Raw genomic sequence first — 21,124 nt, 5'->3', positions numbered from 1 at the left:
TGACTGTGTGTTAGGTCCTCCGTTAGCCTGACCTGTGTTGGGTCCTCTGTTAGCCTGACTGTGTGTTAGGTCCTCTGTTAGCCTGACTGTGTTAGCTCCTCCGTTCACCTGACTGTGTGCTTGCGTTGTCTCCCAGGACGAAGAGAGGAAGCAGCATGACGCTGCCTCTGAGGCCAGACACAACACTCTGGAAGCCCAGCTCCAGACGGAGAGAGAGGCTCTGGACCGCAAAGAGAAAGAGGTAGCGTACCTGGGAGCTTTTGCCCCTATGGCCTGGTCTGTTGTGAACATCATAATCATCATCCAAACTCTAATGTGGAACCAAAGAAACATGGTTTGTAAAGATCTTTGTGCCCTTGGACACAACCTCAACAGATTCTGAATAAGTCACTTATGCCTCATGTTTGAGGTCCTTGGTTTGTTGGTTTTATTTTATCCTGCCATGCCGGGTGTTGCATGTACTAGCTGTTAAATCACCGACTTCCTCTAAGGAGGAACTGTCCAAATTCTGATTTGACCTAGACCAACCAGGTCTGAACACACTCTTATACTTAGATGGTCTCCATCCCTAAAATATCTTCTTCTGCTTCTTCTTCTCTTCCTCCTCCTTATCCTCATCCTCCTCCTCCTCCTACACGACCTCGACCTCCTCATCCTCCACCACCTCCTCCTCATCCTCCTCCTACACGACCTCGACCTCCTCATCCTCCACCACCTCCTCCTCCTCCTCCACCACCCTGCAGATCTCTCACCTGGAGGAGCAGCTGGAGCAGTTCCGGGAGGAGCTGGAGAACAAGAGCGAGGAGGCGCAGCAGCTCCAGATGCAGCTGGAGATCCAGGAGAAGGAGCTGGGCAGCCAGCAGGAGCACCTGGAGACCAGGGAGAGCATGCTCCAGGTACAGACCCCCCCCCCCCCCCCCCCCACCGCACCACAGAGAGCACTGATGTACCGACTCTCGAGAAGCAATGAGTTAGAGGCTTCATCACAGCCTCTTCCAAGAGCAGCAGGGCTACACCACACGTTTATAGTACAATAAAAAGTCCTTTCTCCCACTGTACATACTGTTGCTCTTCTTGTATCCTCTTTCTCTCACCTCTGTATCCTCTTCATGTTTTCTTTTCCCTCCCCATTCTTGCTCTAACTCTCTTCCTGCTCTCTCATGCGCTTTCTCTCTTGCTCTTTCTCCCTCCCTTTCAATCTTTCTCCATTTGTCGCCCTCTTCTCCCTCTCTCTCTTCCTCCCTTGCTCTTTCTTTCTCTCAGTCACTCAGTCACTCAGTCACTCAGTCACTCACTCACTCACTCACTCACTCACTCACTCACTCACTCACTCACTCTCCTTCTTTCATTTGCTCTTACTTTCACACTTTCTCTGGACTTTCTCTTCTCTTCCTCTCTCCCTCCTCTCTCCCACCCCTATATATTTGCGTTTTGAAAGGATTGTTGCCCTACACTCGATCACGCAGTGATATTGTGTAAAGTCATGTTCTCCTTGAACTACTTAAACCTCCCCAAGGACCCAAGTCTGCAAGGTTAGTTAGAAACAGTCAGCGTCTGCTTCACGCTTCAGTAAAGCTGCAAATATCAGCGGTTCACTGTGTAGTCTAGTGAACAATCATTTTCAGGATTTGTTGTCTTCATCCCATCTTTGCATCCATTTTTTGTAATTTCTCCGGTGCCCGATATAAACGTGACTGAAGCGATCGGTCACACCAGCAGGTGTTTACTGGTACACCGTTGCTAGCTGCCCACACCCCCCCTTATGACTCTCTGACTCCCAAAGGTAATGGAGGAGAAGGACAGGCAAATACTCGTTCTTAATGAGAAACTCTCTAAGCGCCAACACACGGAGCCCGCGGCGTCCGCTACGAAGGTAACCTGGCATGGGTATCCAATATGGACACAATAGTTTCTATTGGTTGGTTTATGTTTGGTATACGCATCCCTTCCGTGGTAGTGGTCCCATTGTTGTGTTTGCTTTGCCGTGGCTTGCCCTTCCATTTTTCATTCGTTCCTGTAAGGATTTGTCTGTGCGGTGTTACTGTAGTTACTCTTTTTTTCTTGGATGTCTTTATTTTGTATTATTTGGTGAAATGTGTGTGTTTTGCTGGTAAGTTACTTCCCAACTCCATGCTCGTAAGGTAGTCGTGTGATGTTTGTGTGAGAGTTTGTATTTAAACCTTTGATACCCAAAACTTCCAAAACCCCAAAAAATATTATTCAACATAATGAATATTAACAAACAAAAAAATAGAAGTAATGGTAATATTGATCATACTATGATAAATAATATTGACGGACAAATACCTAATATTATTTAATCAAGTAACTCGACTCTTTCCAAATGGGTCCCCAAGGTTTAAAAACAAAGGATTTGCCTCAACTGCTGCTGGTCTGGTGTAGCTTGATGCTCACTTGCGGTTCCGGTCGAGCTTAACGGTCACTTCCTGTTACAGTGGAGCTTGACATTCATTTCCTGTTCCACCCTAACTTGACGTTCACGTCCGGTTACAGTGGAGCTTGAAGTTCACTTCCTGTTACAGTGGAGCTTGAAGTTCACTTCCTGTTACAGTGGAGCTTGAAGTTCAATTCCTGTTACAGTGGAGCTTGAAGTTCACTTCCTGTTCCGTTGGAGCTTGAAGTTCACTTCCTGTTACAGTGGAGCTCGACGTTCACTTCCTGTTTCACTGTAACTGGACGTTCACTTCCTGTTCCACTGTAACTTGACGTTCCCTTCCCATGCCGGTGGAGCTTTACATCCACTTCCGGTTTCCATGGCAACTGGAAGTCCACTTCCTCTCTGAGAAGAGCTTGACGTTCCCTTGCCGTTTGTGCCGTATCGTGACATTCCTCAGGACCTGGACCAGCGGGAGGACCTGATCCGGGACCTGGAGTCCCAGGTGGAGTGCCTGAGGAGCGAGCAGGAGCGCCTGAAGAGAAACGGCGAGGAGGAGCTGGAGCAGCTCAACGCCGTCATCGACAAGCTGCAGCAGGAGCTGGCCAACATCGAGCAGAAGCTGCCCCCGCACCACGACGAGGAGGAGGAGGAGCTGGACACCCAGGCTCGGGTGCGGGGGGGCGACCTCGTCGCGGCGACCGGCGACGAACTCGGCCAGACGCAGCGGCGGCTGGACGTGGCCACGGGCGAGCTGGGCGCGCTCCGGGGCAAACACGGCGAGCTGTTTGAGACGTACCGCCGGCTGAAGGAGACGTCGGCCGCCCTGGCCCAGACGGAGGAGCAGGGCAGGGCGGAGGAGGAGGAGCGCTCGGAGGCCCGCCTGGAGGACGCCCTCCGGGAGACGGCCAGCCTGGTGGTCATGCAGGCCCAGGTGCAGGCGCTGGAGCAGAGCGCCAGCTCCAGGGTGGACGAGCTGCGGCGCCGCGTCGAGGACCTGGAGCGCGCCGCAGAGGAGAAGGAGGCGGAGCTGGCCCGCGGGCGCCTGCTGGCCGAGACCCTCCGGGGGAAGGTCGACCACCTGGAGGACCGACTCCGGGAGACGGAGACGGATGCGTCGGCGCTGACCGGCCAGGCCCAGCATCGGGACTCCCTGCAGGGGGAGCCGCGAGGACAGACAGACCCCAAGCGGACTGAAGTGGAGGAGAGCCAGCCTCCAGGCCCGCGGTCAGACGCTCCTCCGACCCACGTCTTCCCGGACTTTGGTCTCCCGCAGCTGGACTCCTCCTCCTTCAGCATGGTGGGCGGAGCCAGGGGGGCGGCGGGCGGCTCCGGGAGGGCGGGGCACCTGACGGAGAAGCTGCGGGAGCTGGAGGTGGGGCTCAGCGGCATGCAGAAGGACCAGGAGCTGCAGAAGCAGCTGCTCTCCAGCTCCGAGGAGGAGGTGATGGAGTACGAGAGGAGGCTGGCCGTGCTCATGGACCTGCTGAACCAGATGAGGAGCAAGGCTGGAGCCCACCACAAGACCTGGAAGCCCACTTCTGAGGTGAGGGCTCACTGGTCAACGGTGAGGGTTTGCATACGAAAGCCTTTTTAAAAGTTTTGATGGGAGTTGCTTTTCGGTCGAGAGAATTTGTTAATGGGAGTCCATTGTTGAATCCACAAAGGAAAGAAAAAAACATAGCATGTCATGCACTGATTGTGTTTATCCATTTTCTTTCCCATCAGCCATCTCCTGCAGCAGACCAACGGGATGCGCGTGAAGCTCACCGGGAGTTACAGGAGGTCCGAGATGAGGCCCTGGCCACCAAAGAACAGCTGGACCACTACAAACAGAGCTCTAGTCAACATGAGGAGCAGCTAGCCGACCGCGAGCAGAGACACAGTCGACTCCAAGCAGAGTTGGACAATTACAAGAAGAGCTCTGGTCAACTTGAAGGGCAGCTAGCTGACCACGAGCAGAGATGCAGTAAACTCATGGAAGAGTTGGACAATTACAAGCAGAGCTCTGGTCAACTCAAACGGGAGCAAGGCGACCTCAAGGCGAGTTCTAGTCAACTCCAGGTAGAGCTTGACGATAACAAAAAGAGCTCTAGTAAGCTCCAGGAGCAGTTAAATGTCTCCAAGGAGAGCTCTAGGCAACTTGAAAAACAGCTAGCCGACTTCAAACAGACCACTAGTAAGCTCCAGGAGGAGCTGGAAAACTACAAGCAGAGCTCTACCCAACTCCAGGAGCAGGTTGACCAGTACAAACGGAGCTCTAGTGTACTCCAGGAGCAGGTTGACCAGTACAAACAGAGCTCTAGTGTACTCCAGGAGCAGGTTGACCAGTACAAACAGAGCTCTAGTGTACTCCAGGAGCAGGTTGACCAGTACAAACAGAGCTCTAGTGTACTCCAGGAGCAGGTTGACCAGTACAAACAGAGCTCTAGTGTACTCCAGGAGCAGGTTGACCAGTACAAACAGAGCTCTAGTGAACTTGAAGAACAGCTAGCTGACTACAAGCAGAGCTCTACCGAACTCCAGGAACAGGTTGACCAGTACAAACAGAGCTCTAGTCAACTTCAACAAGAACTAGACGACTCGAAGCAGAACAGTCGTAAACTTGAAGAACAGCTAGAAGTCTACAAGACGAGCTCTAGCAAACTCCAGGAGCAGCAAGACACCTCGAAGCAGAACAGCAGTCAACTCGAAGAACAGATAGCCAACTTCAAAAAGAGCTCTAGTCAACTTCAGGAGCAGGTTGACCAGTACAAGCAGAGCTCTAGTCAACTTCAGGAGCAGGTTGACCAGTACAAGCAGAGCTCTAGTCAACTTCAGGAGCAGGTTGACCAGTACAAACAGAGCTCTAGTCAACTTCAACAAGAGCTAGATGACTCCAAGCAGAGCTCTAGTCAGCTTCAGGAGCAGGTTGACCAGTACAAGCAGAGCTCTAGTCAGCTTCAGGAGCAGGTTGACCAGTACAAGCAGAGCTCTAGTCAACTTCAGGAGCAGGTTGACCGGTACAAGCAGAGCTCGAGTCAACTCGAAGTACAGCTAGCTGACTCAAAGCAGAGCTCTAGTCAACTCCAGCAGGAGCTGGAATACAACAAGCAGAGCTCAAGTGAGCTACAGCAGCAGCAAGATGACTCGAAGCAGAACAGTAGTCAACTCGAAAAACAGCTGGAAGAACTCAAGCAGAGCTCGAGTCAACTTCAGCAAGAGCTGGATGACTCAAGGAAGAACAGTAGTCAACTCGAAAATAAGCTAGCTGATTACAAACAGAGCTCCAGTCAACTTCAGGAGCAGGTTGACCAGTACAAACAGAGCTCCAGTCAACTTCAGGAGCAGGTTGACCAGTACAAACAGAGCTCTAGTCAACTTCAACAAGAGCTAGATGACTCCAAGCAGAGCTCTAGTCAGCTTCAGGAGCAGGTTGACCAGTACAAGCAGAGCTCTAGTCAACTTCAGGAGCAGGTTGACCGGTACAAGCAGAGCTCGAGTGAACTTGAAGTACAGCTAGCCGACTCCAAGCAAAACAGTAGTCAGCTCCAAAAGGAGCTGGAAAACCACAAGCAGAGCTCGAGTGAGCTACAGCAGCAGCAAGATGACTCGAAGCAGAACAGTAGTCAACTCGAAGAACAAATAGCTGAATACAAGCAGAGCTCGATTCGACTTCAGCAAGAACTAGATGACTCGAAGCAGAACACCAGTCAACTTCAAGGACAACTAGAAGACAACAAGCAGAGTTTGAGTAAACTTCAGGAGCAGGTTGACCAGTACAAGCAGAGCTCTAGCCAACTCCAGCAAGAACTAGATACCTCTAAGCAGAACAGTAGTCAACTTGAAAAACAGCTAGCTGACTATAAGCAGAGCTCGAGTCAGCTTCAACAAGAACTAGACACCTCAAAGCAGAGCTGTAGTCAACTTGAAAAACAGCTAGCTGACTATAAGCAGAGCTCGAGTCAGCTTAAACAAGAACTAGAAGCCTCTAAGCAGAACAGTAGTCAACTTGAAGAACAGCTAGAAGACCAGAAGCAGTGCTCTCGTCAACTCCAGCAAGAACTAGAAGCCTCTAAGCAGAACCGTAGTCAATTAGAAAAACGGCTAGCTGACTATAAGCAGAGTTCGAGTCAGCTTCAACAAGAACTAGACACCTCAAAGCAGAGCTGTAGTCAACTTGAAGAACAGCTAGAAGACCAGAAGCAGAGCTCTAGTCAACTTCAGAAGCAGCTTGATGACAACAAGCAGAGCTCTAGTCAAATTCAGGAAGAGTTGAATGACTCCAAGCGGAGCTATAGTAAACTCCAAGAGCAGCTTGAGGTAATTACTTGTAATCATTTGATTGATCTGATTTATAATTGTTGTCTTATAATTCACTTTTTATACTTTCATATACATATCAATGGATTTGTTGGCAAACATCTTGTTTTCCTTTTTTTCAGGAGAAGACATTGGCAATAAGCAGGGTTGAAGAGCAAATACAGAAGGTATGGATTTATTAAAAATATTCTATTCAAGATATGTAATATGATTGTCCATCGTTGAAGGGGCTATACTGTAGGTACGACTTTACGGTTGTAAAGACAAGACAGCAGAAAAGAGCAAGAGGGCAAGACATGCTGTTACATTCATGGACCTTTGATTGACAGGCAAGATGGACATCCAGAGCCAATCAGGGAAGGATGAGATGACGTTTAAAATCACAATCTGCTCACACAGAGGCGGGCACAGTCCATTCAATCTAGAATATCAAACAGATATTCTTGCATCGCATTTCACTTAATAGCTGACTGATGACTAAGGCACTTCTTAATAATCATGCTCGAATGATAGCTGTTAAATCTTACCTGCAACACCTTTTAAAGAAGGGTGCATCCAAGGTTGTTTTCATGGCAGTCATTCAGCATCTAGCATCTCCTCTAACCTTCTCCACGCCAGGCATCGCCAGGAGTCGGTGAGGAGGCGGTTCAGCAGGGGTTGGACCTTCAGCTTCAGGAGGTGCAGAAGGAGGTGGTGGTGGTCAAGGAGGAGCTGGACTCCTGCAAGCAGAGCTCTGATAGGCTACAGGAGCTGCTCCAGGTTGGACTACTCGGTGTTAAGAATTTATAATGATATTGAATATGTGATTAAGATCCTTAGGCCTGGTCTGAGGCTTGTTAATACTACAGAATCTAAATGTTTTTTTTGTCAGTTTGTAATTTGTTGTTTGGTGTTTTTTTTCAGGAGAGGGAAATGACTATCGCTCACCTTAAAGGAGAACTCTACCGGGTAAGAAGACACAAGGTCACTTCCTTGAACTGTTATAAATACCAGTAATAAACTCTCAGTACTTTTATCAACAACAGGTTCTTGTACTTGCTCTCACATTGATTATATGCTAGGATTGCCCTCTGCCTCCCCTGTTAAGTCGCTCTGAATAAAAAGCGCAATGTGAAACGATCATGCCTGACTCCCTCCCTGATGATCTCCCCTCCGTCTCTGGTCCCTCCCAGGCCACCGCGAGCGCAGAAGGAGAAGGCGAGGAAGGAGGATCCAGCGTCCCGGGGCTCCTCCAGCAGCTCCAGGAGGTCCAGACCCAGGCGGCCGCCACCAAAGAAGAGGTCGCCAGCTGCCGGCAGCGAGCGGACCAGCTCCAGGACGAGCTCGGGTCCCGCGACCTCGCCATCGCCCAGCTCAAAGACGAGCTCCGGGAGCTGCAGGCGGCCTCGGCAGCGGCCAGCCTGTCCCCGGAGCCCCCCTCTCCCTCCCCGACGTCCCCTTCGCCCTCCCCTCAGCCGCCGCCGTCGTCCTCGTCCTCCTCCACCACCGCCGCGGCCGCCGCCGGCAGCCAGCCCAAGAGGAAAGCGGGCAAGTCGTTGTCCGGTAAGGGAAGCGGCAGCGCCAAAGACAAGGCGTCCTTATCCCGGAAGAACTCTGCAGCGGCCGCACAGCAGGCCTCGGAGAAGACCCAGAGCCCAGGGGGCCCCGGGGCCGAACGCCGGCCCCAGCAGGAGCAGCGCCGGCAGGTGTCCGTCGCCGACTCCTCCACGCAGACCCACCAAGACCTCCAGACGACCGCCACCAAGCCCACAGGGGTGGGCGCGGGGACCCTGAGTCCATCTGCTGCGGCCCAGAAGAAGGAGGAGGAGGAGGAAGTGGTGGTGGCGGAGGTGATCGGGGAGTTCCAGGAGAAGATCGTCCAGATGCAGGAGCTCCACGCCGCCGAGATCCTGGACATGGAGGCGCGGCACATCGCCGAGAGCGAGGGCCTGCGCCTGGACACCCTGGCCCTGGAGAACGAGTGCAAGGCCCTGAAGGCCGTCGTCGACAAGCTGCGCTCCGGGGAGGTGAGGGGGGGGGGAAGGGGCAGAGGGGACGGGTCGGACAGGGCACCGTGATGCAAGCTATGACATCCCATGGTTTCTAGAAGCCTTTTTAGATTCAATGCACCAGCAGTCGCAGCGGCTTACAAACAACAGATTACGCATCACACTGTGCGTCACAGCGCATTTCCCTTGCTATTAGCTGACGGGTGACCCTGCCACTCCTAGGGATTACAGTCAAATTCCGGCTCGTAGATCTGACCTACAGTACCTTTTAGTGTTGACTGAAGCACCTTGATGTTCCCTCCAGGCCTCGTCAGCCCGAACAGACCGGCCTGCGTCGCTGCAGTTCAGGGACGGATACACCAGCGGTAAGAGACGCCGTCTTAATCGTTGAGCATTCAGTCGTTGGCAGAACCGGTGTGAGAAGTACCCCTTTGTGTGGCTCCCCCTGCAGACAGCAGCTCAGACTACAGCCAGCGGACGGGCTACGACCCCCCCAGCCTGCAGCAGGAGTTCAGGACCACCCCGGAGGGTGCCAGGCGGGACGGGGAAGACCCACTCCCTGACAAGATCAAGGTATTCAAAGGACATAACTTTATTGATCGCTTGCGAACGTCATTTCTCGCAGGGAGTCTCAGTCTGCAGGCAGACGGACAATGAACAGTTCAACTTTCTACCCATAATGCCTCACCTTTAATCTTTGATGGATGTCGCATCTAAGCTTGCTTAAAAGAAAATCAGCTTGATCTTAAACAGTCATACCTGTCCAACAGACAGTAATCGAACGTGTGTGTATGTGTGTGTGTGTTTGTTTGTGCGTCTGTGTGTGTCCATCCAGACCCTGCTGAGAGAGGTGCACCAGGAGGGCATGCAGGTCCTGTCCCTGTCAGAGTTCCCCCTGACGGAGGACCAGGCCGGGGGATCAGGAGGTCCAGGGTGGGGCCAGACCCCCAGCCCAGGCTGGCCCAGGGAGAGGCAGGCCCTGCTGGACACCGTGCAGTCCCTGAAGACCCTGGTCACCCAGATGCAGACAAGCAGGGGGACACAGGTGAGACCACCTTATCATCTAGATCTGGAAGGAAGTTAAACTTACCGTTATACATTTTCTCCTCATGACTTTAACGTAACGAGTCTGATCGTTTTGGGGTTACGGTTAAAAGCTTCCGATCCAGGCTGCTTGGGCCTGTTTGCTGAGCGTCGTCTCTCTTCCCCCCTCCCGTCCCCTCCCCCCTCCCCCCTCCCTCCAGACCCCCGGAGGAGCGGACTGGCGTGGGGAGCTGCTGGGCGCAGTGCAGCAGGTGCTGATGGGGGAGCGTGGCGTGCTGAAGAGCGCCCTCTACAGCCAGCTGGACCAGCTGGACAGCAGCGACGCCATCGTCCACCTCAACCAGCTGGAGCAGAGGCTGGCCCAGCAGGTGAGCCGCGCGGCCGCAGCCCTCGCCCTGCCCGGGATAACCCCCTTATGGGAGGGCTTTCATTTGAAAAGCAAAAACTAAAAAGTGGATTTAGTGTACTGGTAAAAAAAAAAATATCTGTGACGACTTTTAAAAAAATATCATGGTTTTTATTCTCCAGATAAGAGTGGTGTTTGAGATTGACACGATGTTGCCCAGGAAAGTTTGTGCACAGTAGTCAGTTTACCCCTGGGTCTTAATCGCAGACTCACACATTCGGATGAAATGTGGCGGCACATCTAACAGCAGAGCACAAACTAAAAATAAAATATCCCAGGGGTCCCTTAAATAATTATTTTTAGAAATCCCTTGGAAGCCGGGTGGGCAGAATTGCAAAAAACAACAAAAAACTGTTTTCTCTCTCGCACTCTCTGTCTGTCTCTCTGATTCTCTGTCTCTCTGTATCTGTCTCTGTCTCTGTCTCTCTTTCTGTCTCTGTCTCTCTGTATCTGTCTCTCTTTCTGTCTCTGTCTCTCTTTCTGTCTCTGTCTCTCTCTTTCTCTGTCTCTCTTTCTGTCTCTGTCTCTTTCTCTATCTTTCTCTGTCTCTCTTTCTGTCTCTGTCTCTGTCTCTGTCTCTCTGTCTCTATCTGTCTCTGTCTCTCTGTCTCTGTCTCTCTGTCTCTTTCTGTCTCTGTCTCTCTCTTTCTCTGTCACTCTGTCTCTCTGTCTCTGTCTCTCTCTTTCTCTGTCGCTCGGTCTCTGTCTCTCTGTCTCTATCTGTCTCTGTCTCTATCTGTCTCTGTCTCTCGCTTTCTCTGTCTCTGTCTCTCACTAACATACATTGTGTGGTCTCTGTCTCAGTCACTAACATGCAGTGTGTTGTCTCTCTGTCCGTCCCCTAATGCAGGAGGTCCACCACAGAGAGGCCATGGGTTCTCTCCAAACCGCTGACCGCTCCAGTCTCCTCTCTGAGGTCCAGCAGCTCAGAGCCACCATGGAGCAGCTCCACCCAGGTCATTAGATGGGTTAATGCTGTCAGGATGGAAAGAGAATTTAGATAATAATAACCTTGATCTAAACACACTTTTCAGTCCTCCACTAAACTAATAATCAAATGAAACGGTAAAGGCATGCATGCATTTTAATTACAAATACGTCATTATGACCAACCTGGTCCTGTGATGCGGCCCACAGTTTGAGGACCCCTGTTCTGAACAGCCTGTCAATCACTCTGTGTCCTCCAGGCGTCCAGCCGGCCTCGTCCCCGGGGCCAGAGGCTGAGGGCGGGGCCCAGAGAGGGAGTGTGGGCCCTGGGTCCGGAGCCCCCGGCGACAGGGTCCTGCTGGAGGAGCTGAAGGGGGAGCTGTCCCAGACCAAGCTGGAGCTGGAGACCACGCTGAAGGCCCAGCACAAGCACCTGAAGGAGCTGGACGCACTCAGGTCCGACCCGGAGACACACACACACACACACACACACACACTCTTACACAATCACGTTACACACACACACTCTTACACAATCACGTTACACACACACACTCTTACACAATCACGTTACACACACACACACACACACACACACACACACACACACACACACACACACACACACACACACACACACACACACACACACACACACACTCTTATTCAATCACGTTTCACACGCACACACACACACTCTTACACACTCTTACACACTCTTACACACACTCTTACACGTTTTACAAACAGACACCCACACTCTTGGACAATCACGTTTCACGCACACGCTCTTACACAATCACGTTTCATTCATCGACCATCAATTAAATTACTCACAATGGCTTTTTATTTTTATTTAGATTATTAAAGTTATATAAAGTGATCAATCATCTTTAATTATGTCTCCAAGCCTAAACACTTTCTTCCATGATGTTCAATTATGTCCGAGGCATGCACACAGATTCCTTATCACTATCAGCAGTAAAACAGTGTCTGCCTCCTCTAGCCCGGCCCCTGTTGCCGCGGGCGTGGGTCTGCTCCAGTCAGACATGTAGATCCAACCCCTGGAGCGCGTGGTTATGAGTGTCTGTCCCCCCGCAGGAAGGAGGTGTCTGAGCGGGCGGCGGAGCTGGAGGCGCTGACGGACCAGCTGTCTGAGGAGTGCAGGAGGACCAGGGAGCTGCAGTGGGTCCTGGAGAAGGAGAGGAACCGCACCGGCAGGAGTGAGGAGAGCCAGCAGGAGGAGCTGGAGGTCAGACATTCATGTTATGAACGATAGTGCTGAATGGTATTATGACCTTCATGTATAATGTCTACAACATAACCTGTCCTAGGCTATAGCTGTTATAATAAGTATTACATTATAAATAATGTTATGTTCATAATGTCTATAACATAACCTGTCCTAGGCTATAGCTGTTATAATAATAACTATTACATCATAAATGATGTTATGCTCTTCATGTATAATGTCTATAACATAACATGTCCTAGGCTATAGCTGTTATAATAATAACTATTACATCATAAATGATGTTATGCTCTTTATGTATAATGTCTATAACATAACATGTCCTAGGCTATAGCTGTTATAATAATAACTATTACATCATAAATGATGTTATGCTCTTCATGTATAATGTCTATAACATAACATGTCCTAGGCTATAGCTGTTATAATAATAAGTATTACATCATAAATGATGTTATGCTCTTTATGTATAATGTCTATAACATAACCTGTCCTAGGCTATAGCTGTATTAATACTCAGTATTATATTATAAGTGATACTATGCTCCTCATGTATAGTGTCTACAACACAACCTGTCCTACCCTGTAGTTATAGTTAGTAATAACTACAGTGCTGAGTTATGTTATGCTCCTGATGGACAACATCTCCGCCCCCAGGACCTGCGGGTGTCGGCGGAGGAGCAGCGGAGCCGGGCGGCCCAGCTGGCCTCCTCCCTGGAGGAGGAGCGCCGCGCCTCCTCCCAGCGGAGCCTCCAGGCCCAGCAGGCCCAGCTGGCCCTGCAGAGCCGGCTCCAGGAGCTCCAGGTGAGGCTGGACACCCAGCAGGCCACGGCCCGCGAGATGAGCAGCGCCCTGGGCAGGGAGCGGCAGCTGAGGACGGGGGCCGGCGGGGCGGAGCAGGAGCAGCAGGAGGAGGAGGAGGAGGAGGGGGAGGGAGGAGAGAGGAGCGTGCTCAAGAGGCTGCAGCGGGACCTGGATGAGAAGCACGCACAGGTGAGGGTGGGGCCCCACCTGGAGACCTGATGGGGAACACACTTGACTAAAGGGCTGGCCGATTAATCGCAAATCACAAAATTAACAAAATCGATTTTTTATTTTTTTTTTATGTTTTATATAAAGGGCAGAACTGCTGGATACATAATCAGTCTATCATTTTAGATTGGAAAATTTTCTTTTGGACCATTTCGTGTAATTTCTTAAGGCAAAATTTCAAAGTTCTCAGTTACAAGTAAAAAATTTGGAGGGACATGCTGAATAAATACAAAATGTTTTCAAACTCAAAAATAATCGTCTGAGGCATCGTGATATCAATATTGACCAAAATAATCGTGATTATGATTTTTCCCATAATCAAGCAGCCCTTCTAGACAATATGGGTTAACATATTGTTCCTTGAGTTAATAATTGACAAAAACATGTATATATTTTCATTTATTTTGTGAAATGTTTGATCAAAGTTATTGTATTTCTAAACACTGTTTAGAAAAGAGGTAGCTTGTTATCCCCATGGGTACGACCCACAGTAACCTACTGTTATATAAAGCGATGTTGTTTATGAAGTCTGCCACACAACGTAGCGTTATACAATGTGCCCGGGAAGCCTAACCCATGAACGCGGCTATTAAATATAGTTTAATAAATAATAATACAATATAATAATATACATTATTTGTCTTTAACCAGTGCCTGTATAACACAAATGTGCTAAAAATCCCTTTTCCTCCTCCTCCTCCTCCTCCTCCTCCTCCTCCTCCTCCTCCTCCTCCTCATTCGTCCTCCTCTTCCTCCTCCTCCTCCTCATTCCTCCTCCTCCTCCTCCTCCCCCCCCCCCCCCCCCCCCCCCCCCCCCCCCCCAGGTGGTGCGCCTCCTCGGGGAGCTGGAGGCCCAGCGGCTGGAGGCGGTGCGGCAGCAGGAGGAGGTGCAGCGGGGCGGGCAGCGCGCCCAGAGGGACCAGGAGGCCCTGGAGGAGGCCCGCGGCCAGCTGGCGCTGCTGGAGCAGCGGGCGGGGGACGCCCAGCAGCAGCTGGAGAGAGAGGCCCAGAGGAGGAGGGCCCTGGAGCAGGAGAAGGAGGCGCTGGAGGAGAGGCTGGCGGAGGTGGGCCAGCGGCTGGCGGGCGGAGCAGGCGGAGCAGCGACGCGCTCGCACGAGCCACAAGACGTGAGCGGTTTAAGAGCTTTACCTCGTCGATGGGTTGTTGTTTTGATATTTTAAGATCAGGCTAAAATACGTCACATCCAGTTTGTACGTCACCTTTTACCAGGTTTGAGTGCGATTAGCCGCTACAAGCCGTGTTGAAAATCGGTCATCCATCTAGGCGGACACGCCCACTGGTGATCTCAGAAGAAGAAGGCCGATTTTCAAATGGGCATTTATTCGCGAATCACACTCACACACGGTGTTAATGTGTCACCTTTTAAGTTGAAACCTACTTGCTACGACCGAACAGCTTAGCATGACAGTTTCAGATTCATAATATCCTGACCGTAGTGTGCTATCTAAAACGGCCCACTAAAGTAGCAGTAGGTTTGTACTGGTGTCTCCCCCCTCTTTACAGTAGTACTACCATGACCTCGCCGTCTCCAGCTAAGCCTGCGTATCTCTCTGTGTGCCCCTCCTACAGCCTGCCCGCGACACACCCGCCGAGCGCACCACAGACCGGCTGCACCACCCGGAGACCTCCACCACCACCACCACCTCCACCACCCATGGGCACGCAGGCCCCGGCCCCTACTCTGACGGCACCGGGGGGGTCCAGCCTGGACCACCGGGAGCATGGCGCTCCGGCGACCACATCCTGGGCAAGCTGAGCCTCACCGCCTCCAAGATCCGCGCCATGGCCGGCAGGAACACCGACAGGTAGCACGCACCTCCTGTGTCCCGCGTCGCAGTGCCTGGTTAACTCCTTTCATTTAATCAGTCGTTGTTTGCTTGTTTCTGATACGGGACGAAACCTCTCCCTTCTCCTTAATGATGTTTAAAAAAAAGTAAGAATCAAAAGAATGAAATCATAACCTGTTATGTTCCATCCTTGCAATTGTGTGTTTATATGTGTTCCAAACAAGTGTTGACATGCCCTTTAACCTCAGCACTCAGTTAAGCATCCACTCACCTGTTGAAGACCGGAAGGCATTGTGCCTCAATTGTTGTGTAACCCTTAGGCTTGTTCATCTATGCCCCTATGACATGGCATTGTAATCACTTTTTTTTTATGTATGCTGCACATACTATAACCTTCTTTATTTTATTATTGCATCTTTTTATATTCTATGGGTTGCTGTAACAAGTAAATTTTTTCATGCATGGGATGAAATAAAGTTCTTAACATTAGCTGGTACCTAGTGGTAGCAGGGCTGGCCTGATCTCCCCTATGGACCCCATCACTGTCCTGTGTGTGGCTGCAGTCTGACCACGGAGGTGGAGAAGGAGGAGCTGTCCTGGATCCAGACCAACCTGGACGAGGTCATCAGTATGTTACAGCAGTCCCCCGGTCTTCCCGCGCTCTCAGAGGTCAGTCCACTGCTGTTGGCTGCTTTGTTATTCCTTTGTGTCTCGGGGTAGTACGGTCCTTGACAGAAAAGCACCTTTCTTGAATTGAATGTGACACACACCCGATAGCTTAAGCAAAGTATTAGTCCTGTTGTGTTGTGGTCAACTTTTGAATGTGATCAAGGCAATACAGTATTATACACCAATTCAGACGGTTTTCTCGTTAACATGTTCAGGGTTTTTTTACTGCAGACCTGTTTGGAATTTCCAAAGACTGCTGATTATTTGTATTAAAATATCTCTTAATATCTTTAAATTCCCAATCTCTGTATATTATTCATTTCATATTTTGTTATTTATGAACCATTATCAAATATAGTAACTTCAACCCGGACTTCATTATTACTGACATGAAAAACAAAAGAAACTCAATCATTGTGACTTTGACGTCCCACTCGTCCAGCACCAGAGTCTGGCTCCGATGGCAGGAAGTTCCCTGGGCAGCAGCTCGTCCAACTTCCTGTCGGAGCGCCTTCTGCGTCAGAACGCCGAGCTGACGGGCTTCGTGAGCCGGCTGACGGAGGAGAAGAGCGACCTGAGGAACCAGACGCTGCGTCTGGAGGACGAGCTGCGGAGGCACCGCCACGCCGGAGCCCTGTCGGCAGACACGGTGAGTACTGCGGCCGCCGCGTCAGAGAGTACTCCGGACAGTACTTAAGAGAGTACTGAGTCAGTACATCACCCAGGGCTTCAGAGAGTACTCCAGACAGTACTTAAGAGAGTACTGAGTCAGTACATCACCCAGGGCTTCAGAGAGTACTCCAGACAGTACTTAAGAGAGTACTGAGTCAGTACATCACCCAGGGCTTTAGAGAGTACTGCGGGCAGGCAGTACCTTAGTCAGTACATCACCCAGGGCTTCAGAGAGTACTGCGGGCAGGCAGTACCTGAGTCAGTACATCACCCAGGGCTTTAGAGAGTACTGCGGGCAGGCAGTACCTGAGTCAGTACATCACCCAGGGCTTCAGAGAGTACTGCGGGCAGTACTTAAGAGAGTACTGCGGGCAGGCAGTACCTGAGTCAGTACATCACCCAGGGCTTTAGAGAGTATTGCGGGCAGTACTTAAGAGAGTACTGCGGGCAGGCAGTACCTGAGTCAGTACATCACCCAGGGCTTCAGAGAGTACTCCAGACAGTACTTAAGAGAGTACTGCGGGCAGGCAGTACCTGAGTCAGTACATCACCCAGGGTTTTAGAGAGTACTGCGGCCGGGACATTAGTCAGTACATCACCCAGGACTTTAGAGAGTACTGCGGGCAGTACTTTAGAGAGTACTGAAGGCAGGCAGTACTTTAGTCAGTACATAACTCAGTACATTAGGGAGTACTGCAGGAGGTACTTTAGTTAGTACATCACCCAGTAAACCAGAGAGTACTGCAGCTAGTACTTTAGTCAGTACATCACCGAGCACTGACTAAAGTACTGCAGCCTGACTTTAGTCAGTACGTCACCCAGTACTTTAGAGAGTACTGCAGCCGGTACTTCAGTCAGTATTTCCCCCAGTACTTCAGCCTTACATCACTGCGTACTATGGTCAACACATCACTGATCGCTTCACAGAGTACTTACTGTAGTTCTTTACTCACTACATCAGTGAACACTGTAGAGAGCACCTCAGTTCGTACCTCAGTGAGTACTTCAGTAACCCCCCCCCACCCCCTCCTCCGCCCCTCCCAGACTGGGACCAGGGGCGCCCCCACCAGGAGCGACTGGGCGGTGTCCAGCGCGCTGCTGTCCCAGGAGCGGGAGGCGTGGTCGCGGGAGCGCTCCCGTCTGGAGAAGGCCCTGCAGCAGGCCCAGGCCCAGACGGGACGGCTGAGGGGGGAGGTCCGCAGCGAGGCCCTCAGCGACGTCACGGGGCCCGACCTGGACAACGCCGCCCTCAAGGTCAGCGGGGGGGGGATGCTTGTCTGACCAGGGGGCGGGGGGGTGCACTCTCTGCTTATGATCATGCAGGCTGTCAGACGGATGCCCTGCAGCCTGATCTATACACCAGAGAGTGGATGAAGTTTAGAATAGTTGTTTGTATTTGTATGTAAATTTGTATTTATTCTTTTCGTTATTTTTTTTGTAAAGTGCTTTGGGAAACCCTGTAATATACTGTTGTCATCTGTTGCTGTGTGCATTCTTTAATATGTATTTCTTATTTTTTAGCCATCCTGTGCCTAGCTTAACATCTTGCCAAAGGACTACAGTTGACCATAACCCTGCTGGCTAACACTGGCACACATACACAGAGATGTGGATTAATGTGCACTGCCCTCTTAATAAATACATGAAATGAAATAATACATTAACCAATACATCCCCCCCCCCCCCCACAGAGGATATATGGGAAGTACCTGCGGTCGGAGAGCTTCCGCAAGGCGCTGGTCTACCAGAAGAAGTACCTGCTGCTGCTGCTGGGGGGCTTCCAGGAGTGTGAGGAGGCCACCCTGGCCCTCATCACCAGGATGGGGGGCCGTCCCGCCATCTGCGGCCCGGACTCGGTCGCACTGCGCCGCCGCCGCGGCCTCACGCGCTTCCGCTCGGCCGTGCGCGTCTCCATCGCCCTCTCCAGGTAGGAGGCCCGTGGGGGGGGGGGGGGGGGGGGGGGGGGGTCTGGGTGGGGTCCGGGTGGAGGGGGGGAGAGGCATGGCATTAGAACTGGGTGGACGAGGACTGCGTGTGTCGGAGATGTCCGCTTATGACATGATCGGTCCTTCCTCCTTCCATCCTTCCTTCTCACTCTCCTACCTCCTTCTGCTCCCTCATCCTGCATGCCCCTCTCCCTTCTCCTCCTTTCTGCCCTCTGGTCCTCCTCCTCCTCCTCCTCGCCATCTCCCCCCTCCTCCGTATCTTTGCTCCTCCATCCACTCCCTCCTGGTCCTCCATCTTTTTTTGCAACGAAATCGACCTCTAATGTATCTGTCACTCGTTCATTGTGAAGCCCTTCTTGCAATGTTGCGGCGCATCATTTATTTATTTTTTAAAGCGAAATGCGAAGGAAATGTGATTGAGGGCAGCAGAACCTCACCCACACCTCTCCTGTCTCTCTCTCTCTCTCCCCAGGATGCGCTTCCTGGTGCGGCGATGGCACAAGGCCACCGGCGTCAGAAGCCCGAGCCCCAGCTCCGGTGCGGGCAAGACACACGCCATAGGTACCTGTCTCCAGGGTCGTGGTTCCATCGGGGCTCTGATGAAGCATTCAGACGTCCTAGGAGAAGACAGCTCCCGCAGAACATTGATTGCATTGGACTGAAGTTTAAAACATTTCTAAATGAGTGCAGGAGCATTTTATGTGGTCACGTGACCATCTTCACCATGGTAACGCCAACACCGCTAACCAGCTGTGTGTGTGTGTGTGTGTGTGTGTGTGTGTGTGTGTGTGTGTGTGTGTGTGTGTGTGTGTGAAACAGGGATGGAGGTGAAGGCCTTCCTCCACCCGGGGAGCGTGGAGGTGTACCGGGAGAGAGGAGGAGAACGAGGAGGTGGTGGAGGAGGGAGCACCAGCAGTCGGGGACGCAGCGGACGGGATTCCCCCAGATCCGCCGTCTCCAACACCACCCACAGGTAAGGTCATCGGCCACCCCCTGGGGGTCAGAGGTCAACGTGGTCTACTCCACTCGTTGTTGAGATTGATGAAAGCACAGTGCGTGGAATGAGTTGGTGGTATTAGCTTAGTTCAGGGGCCCGATGAAGAAGAAGGGGCCAGGGGGCTGGTGCAGTAGCTCAGGAGGTAGAGCGGGTCGGCTTGGTAACCGCACGGTTGCTAGTTCGATCCCCGGCTCCTCGCGTCGAGGTACCTCGACACTCAACCCACTCAGTCCCTGAGCAAGGCACCTCACCCTCACTGCTCCCGACGACCTGGCTGTCGCCCTGCGTGGCTGACACCGCCGCCGCTCTGTGAATGGGTGAATGGTAGGCAGTAACCTAAAGCCCTAGTTTCACCTTCCCTGTTCCAGGTACCATGTAGGCGGGGACGGTGGCTCTCTGACGTGCTCCCACCTCCTGAACTACGACCCCGACCGCGCCCTCACCGACTACATCTCCCGGCTGGAGGCCCTGCAGAGGAGGCTGGGCAGCGTCACCTCAGGTACTCACTCACTCGCTCGCTCGCTCGCTCACTCGCTCACTCACTCACTCACTCACTCACTCACTAGCTCACTCACTCACTCACTCACTCACTCACTCACATGCTCATTGTCACTCACTCACTAGCTCACTTACTCACTCACTCACTCACACACTCATTCTCACTCACTCACTCACTCACTCACTCACACACTCATTCTCACTCACTCACTCACACACTCACGCACACATTCACTCACTCACTCATTCTCCCACACAGTATACTTGCATGCAAAACATCTACAGAGTCACAAATATATCACCTCAGGTACGCACACACTAACACGCAAAGTGCCCTTGCATAGAAAACATCTACTGAGTCACAAATATAACAGAGCATATTTACAGAGCAGTAAACTGTGTGCTTGTCCTATCCTTTCTGATGCATGCATCAACTGTCTAATTGTTATAAAAAACGATGATATCATTGTTTCCCCAGGTTCATCTTCCTACGCCCCATTGCACTTTGGTCTGAGGAGATGAGGAGGCTGAGGCGTTGCCGTGGAAACTGGCTTGAAGAATTCTCTGTGGCCTTCCTCTCGTGCGGAGCAGCGTGCGCTATTTTATTTTCACGGACGCTACATTCCATATGGACCAAAACTCTTGTCGTGTTTTGGTGTCGGTGTGCTTATCTGGCTATTTATTTATTTTTTATTTTTACTTTGTGTGCGTGCGTTTGATTTGTCTCCAGCACACGATGGTAAAAACAGCTTTTGTTTATCATTTTTCAATCTGCCTCTCTTTAGTTTTGAATGGAACTTAAATCGTGTATATTGGTCTTATTGCTAATTTAAAACTCTCGATTAATTTATGAAATTGTATGTTGTCGTTGTTGTTGTTTCTCTGTTCGGACGACTTTGAAGATGACTGTGGAGAGAGTTTGAGGGGTAGGAGGAGGCTGCTACTGGATATTAATACACTACACTGTGTTTTGTTAAGGCCGCTTTAACGGACGGACTGCAGACGACATTTGTAGAGAGTGTATTTTTGTAAAGGGTAGGTGCTTTTGAATTTCCTGGGTATTTTGTCAAGAACTGAAATAAAGATGATATTTGAAATAATGAATGTGGCATTGCTTGTTTCCCAATTAAAGTCTACGATTCCTGGAAGTTTTCCATAGAACATTTATGGTGCATATAGTTAGTTAAC

General features: G+C 51.1%; 1 protein-coding gene across 1 annotated transcript in view; it reads left to right on the top strand.

Moving 5' to 3' along the window:
* Positions 1 to 21,036, top strand: part of akap9 (A kinase (PRKA) anchor protein 9) — a 74,467-nt gene extending 53,431 nt beyond the window's left edge. Inside the window, exons 25-52 of the mRNA XM_060044081.1 lie at positions 137 to 241; positions 744 to 896; positions 1,784 to 1,873; positions 2,856 to 3,941; positions 4,124 to 4,459; positions 4,502 to 6,697; positions 6,820 to 6,864; positions 7,316 to 7,456; positions 7,601 to 7,645; positions 7,870 to 8,703; positions 8,990 to 9,050; positions 9,137 to 9,258; positions 9,521 to 9,730; positions 9,930 to 10,097; positions 10,986 to 11,091; positions 11,323 to 11,518; positions 12,164 to 12,314; positions 12,972 to 13,307; positions 14,171 to 14,473; positions 14,937 to 15,172; positions 15,718 to 15,823; positions 16,266 to 16,472; positions 17,540 to 17,749; positions 18,187 to 18,422; positions 18,914 to 19,002; positions 19,261 to 19,414; positions 19,807 to 19,937; positions 20,415 to 21,036. Of these exons, the coding sequence (XP_059900064.1) occupies positions 137 to 241; positions 744 to 896; positions 1,784 to 1,873; positions 2,856 to 3,941; positions 4,124 to 4,459; positions 4,502 to 6,697; positions 6,820 to 6,864; positions 7,316 to 7,456; positions 7,601 to 7,645; positions 7,870 to 8,703; positions 8,990 to 9,050; positions 9,137 to 9,258; positions 9,521 to 9,730; positions 9,930 to 10,097; positions 10,986 to 11,091; positions 11,323 to 11,518; positions 12,164 to 12,314; positions 12,972 to 13,307; positions 14,171 to 14,473; positions 14,937 to 15,172; positions 15,718 to 15,823; positions 16,266 to 16,472; positions 17,540 to 17,749; positions 18,187 to 18,422; positions 18,914 to 19,002; positions 19,261 to 19,414; positions 19,807 to 19,937; positions 20,415 to 20,458 (8,097 nt within the window). The 3' untranslated portion in view covers positions 20,459 to 21,036. The remainder of the gene's footprint in view (positions 1 to 136; positions 242 to 743; positions 897 to 1,783; positions 1,874 to 2,855; positions 3,942 to 4,123; positions 4,460 to 4,501; positions 6,698 to 6,819; positions 6,865 to 7,315; positions 7,457 to 7,600; positions 7,646 to 7,869; positions 8,704 to 8,989; positions 9,051 to 9,136; positions 9,259 to 9,520; positions 9,731 to 9,929; positions 10,098 to 10,985; positions 11,092 to 11,322; positions 11,519 to 12,163; positions 12,315 to 12,971; positions 13,308 to 14,170; positions 14,474 to 14,936; positions 15,173 to 15,717; positions 15,824 to 16,265; positions 16,473 to 17,539; positions 17,750 to 18,186; positions 18,423 to 18,913; positions 19,003 to 19,260; positions 19,415 to 19,806; positions 19,938 to 20,414) is intronic.
* Positions 21,037 to 21,124: the final 88 nt, after the last annotated feature.

The sequence above is a fragment of the Gadus macrocephalus genome, chromosome 22 (assembly GCF_031168955.1).
Source record: "Gadus macrocephalus chromosome 22, ASM3116895v1".
Classification (NCBI taxonomy): Eukaryota; Metazoa; Chordata; class Actinopteri; order Gadiformes; family Gadidae; genus Gadus; species Gadus macrocephalus.
This window is presented reverse-complemented; position numbering and strand designations above follow the sequence as displayed.